The sequence below is a fragment of the Mytilus edulis genome, chromosome 10 (assembly GCF_963676685.1).
Source record: "Mytilus edulis chromosome 10, xbMytEdul2.2, whole genome shotgun sequence".
Classification (NCBI taxonomy): Eukaryota; Metazoa; Mollusca; class Bivalvia; order Mytilida; family Mytilidae; genus Mytilus; species Mytilus edulis.
In genome coordinates, this window is record NC_092353.1 from 74,884,992 (window position 1) to 74,888,364 (window position 3,373).

The 3,373-nt window shown below is 33.7% G+C and overlaps 1 protein-coding gene across 1 annotated transcript; it reads left to right on the plus strand.

The window, feature by feature from the left end:
• Window positions 1–216: 216 nt before the first annotated feature.
• LOC139491892 (kelch-like protein 25) lies at window positions 217–2,599 on the plus strand. Its single transcript, XM_071279809.1, has 2 exons — window positions 217–640; window positions 1,022–2,599. The coding sequence occupies exon 2, from the start codon at window positions 1,047–1,049 to the stop codon at window positions 2,505–2,507; it is 1,461 nt and encodes a 486-aa protein (XP_071135910.1). The 5' UTR covers window positions 217–640; window positions 1,022–1,046; the 3' UTR covers window positions 2,508–2,599.
• Window positions 2,600–3,373: the final 774 nt, after the last annotated feature.

A 3,373-nucleotide genomic window follows, 5' to 3' on the forward strand; every position in this document is an offset into this window, starting at 1 on the left:
GTAGTAGTCCATCATGCATTGTGACTCATTTAGTTGATTGGTCAAAAACCTAGGTAAAAATGAATTGCGTCACATGTAAATAAACAATTACATGTGCGATAACATAAGTATGCTAATTTATGCATTTCCATATAAGGTAGTGGTCCCGACCTGTTAAAGTTAACACGTGGAAGATACGATGTTATAACGATCAACGTTGTTTTAGATAATTAGTGACCAGTGACTCCTCGCTCGTCTCGATATATCATAATTGATTTAGTGTAAATGACGTCTTATAAGTGTTTGTGCATTGTGACCATAGTAGCTTTTAAACAAAAATCAAATTCGCATTGAGCTTCTGGAAACCAAGAGTTTTTAATAATCCTCATTGATATTTTAATACAGGTAAACCAGGTAGGGGAATCCCTATTTACCTTTGTTTACATCTATTTTTAAATATGACAAGGAAAATAAACGATACCAATATCTATTTTTAAATTTAAAATATTTCCACAATTGAATTTTAAAAAACAGATATAAAAGCGTCTCTACACAGGTGTTGAATCATACCAAAACAAAGAATCAAAAGTATAGAAAGCGTCCAGATTTATTACAGATTTCAATTTACTTGTAGGACAAAAAACATATTATCAATAATAAGGTAGGTCATCCATACATTTTAATATTTATTTCATTTGTAGATGTATTTTTTTAAAATTTTTATTTGATTAATTATTTTCAGAGAAAAAACAAAACTGGACGTGTTCAAATATTTTTCTTAACAACGTCGGTCTGACGAATGTTATTCAGATTTGTTGTTCTCTTTGTCTTCTTTTTTTCTGTATAATATACACATTTAAAATATGTATAATATAAATATGAAAATCAGTAGTGAAGTGCTTAACACATCCGATAGCTTTTAATACCTTTGAATAATATCTCACGCTCAGTTAATCTGTATGATCGGAAATAAACACTTAACACGGCCTTTGTCGTTTCTCCTTCAAACATAATGTACTTACACATTTTCTTTGTTTTATAGGATAACTTTAATGTGAACTCTGAATATGCATGAGACCACGAGCTATGTAGACAAATGTGAAATGGTAGTCAACAGTTACCCGAACCATGTGCGTAAGCACGTTGTGGAGATTCTAAAGACCGGAGTCGTACCAGAAGGTATTCTTGCCACTGACAATATCGTGTATTACCTAGAAGTTGGTTGTATGTCTCCGCCACTGAAAACTGCATGTGAAGACGTCTTACTGAAGCATATCAACGCCATTAACTGTGTAGACGCGTTAGAAATTGCAAGTCGATTTGGATTACTTAGTCTGGTGAAAACTGCAACAGAAATGGTATCTGAAAACTTTCACAATCTCTGGAATACTGAATCATTCGCCCGTCTTAGTGAAGATGATCTAGATACACTTTGTAATATTGATAAGATAACTAGACACAAGGACATATTTCGTGCGTTACAGAAATGGCATGGCTGCAACCACGAACCCCGAATGTCAACGTACTGCAGACTTCTTGAAGTTGTTCAAAAAAGAAGGACTGAAAATCCAAGACAAGAAATCAAAAGAAAGTGCGCCACATATCACGCGATGCTTATGTCGTCTGCTTCCAAGTCAAAAACTGGTGTAGTTACCGCTGTGTTCAACTGCGATGGAGAAGTCGTCTGTCATCGCAGTCTTTTTAAAAGTAATGACATAAAGGGAGATTTTTCTCTAACATGTGTTCAGAAGGACGAAACAGACGCGCCATATGTTTATATCGCGTCTGGTAAACATGTGTTCAGGTACGACCCAATTGTCAACAAGCATGAAAGCTGTGAAAATCTAGTTCATAATCGATCTCAAGGTTCATTAGTTTCAATGGGAGACTGTGTTTATGCAATAGGCGGACATCATAATTACAAAAATGTGCTAGAAATTGAAGAACTCGATACTAAATTGCACAAAGGAAAACTATTCAAGAAAAATGGATGGAAAGTAATTGTTAAAATACCAGAACATATAAGTCTCCGTTCTGCTCCGTGTTTAGCTTACAAAGATGAAATTTACATAATAGGAGAGTCAATGTCATCACCGGAAAATAAGCCGTGCTTAGCCGTTCTTGTTTTCAGTCCAAATGACAGATCCATCCGAGTCGTTGCCGAGTTTCCAAAGAAATGCTCAGATTGCAAGGCAATCCTACATGACAAAAATATTTATATTGCTTCCAGTGAAGGATATTTTCTTAAGTTGGATATAGTTTCAAACATTTTTTCTTCTTGTTCTGACTTGATTACGAAGGAAACGAACATTACAATGTATTCTGATGGAAATATGATTTATACCGTTGGCAGCTCCTCGTCGGGTCAATTTGAAAGAAATTGCTATGACACTGAAACCAATAGCTGGAAACGAATTCTAAATTACAATTTCAATTTACCAGTACATGGCCTTTGTGACATTAAAGTGCCCTCTTATACAAATGTAGTCCCATTTTATGATACAGAATTTAAAGAAATTAAGCGCTAATATCAATGTTGATCTTCAATATATATTTCTATAATTGCTATGCATTTATACATTGTTGTTTATATTATGAATTAAAAAATATGAAAAATTAATTCTGTTATGCGTTTCTTAAAGTAAACATTCGAAGTTTTTAAACCTAGCAATCAGAAAAGCACCAGGAGGGATCATCATATACAAGTGGGCCATTATTTTGTGACCTCATTTGCTTGTGATGTTGACATTAAATATACAATATTAGCTCATGTCAGGAAAATATAAACTTTTTTGTATGAGGCTGAGAAACTGAGGAAAGGTGAAGTTCTACCGAACCCTTCCCCAGTTTTGCGCTGAGTACAAAAAAGTTTATATTTTTATGACATTTACCTAATATTTCTTTTATACTGCAACTTAAATTTACACTTTTATTGCTTTTTAAATCGTAACACAAATGTCATACTTATTTTAATCCCTTATTGGACCCCCTTATTGTGGAGAAACTGTTCCATGATGAAATTGACATTAATGCAAAATATAGCTATGTTACTATATTTGTGTTTTGAAAGACACAAAAACACATGTTTCGCATTTATTTTTGATTTGAAATCCCCTGAGGTCTGTGTAGTAACACGATGTACAGTAATCACACATTCAGCTGGAGAGGGGTTCGCAAAGAAAATCTCGAATGGTCAACAATAATACATCGCTCAAAGTGAATAATTATCTATTTTAACGTAACAACTAATTTCAACAGTAAAAACAAATAACAAAACATTGTTCAATTTGAAACAGGAGTGTACGAGTTGCCCTACGCTTCAGACTCGACATACACTAAACATGCATACTGAAATTGAAATTAGTATAGCGTTCATTATCACTGGACTAGTTTA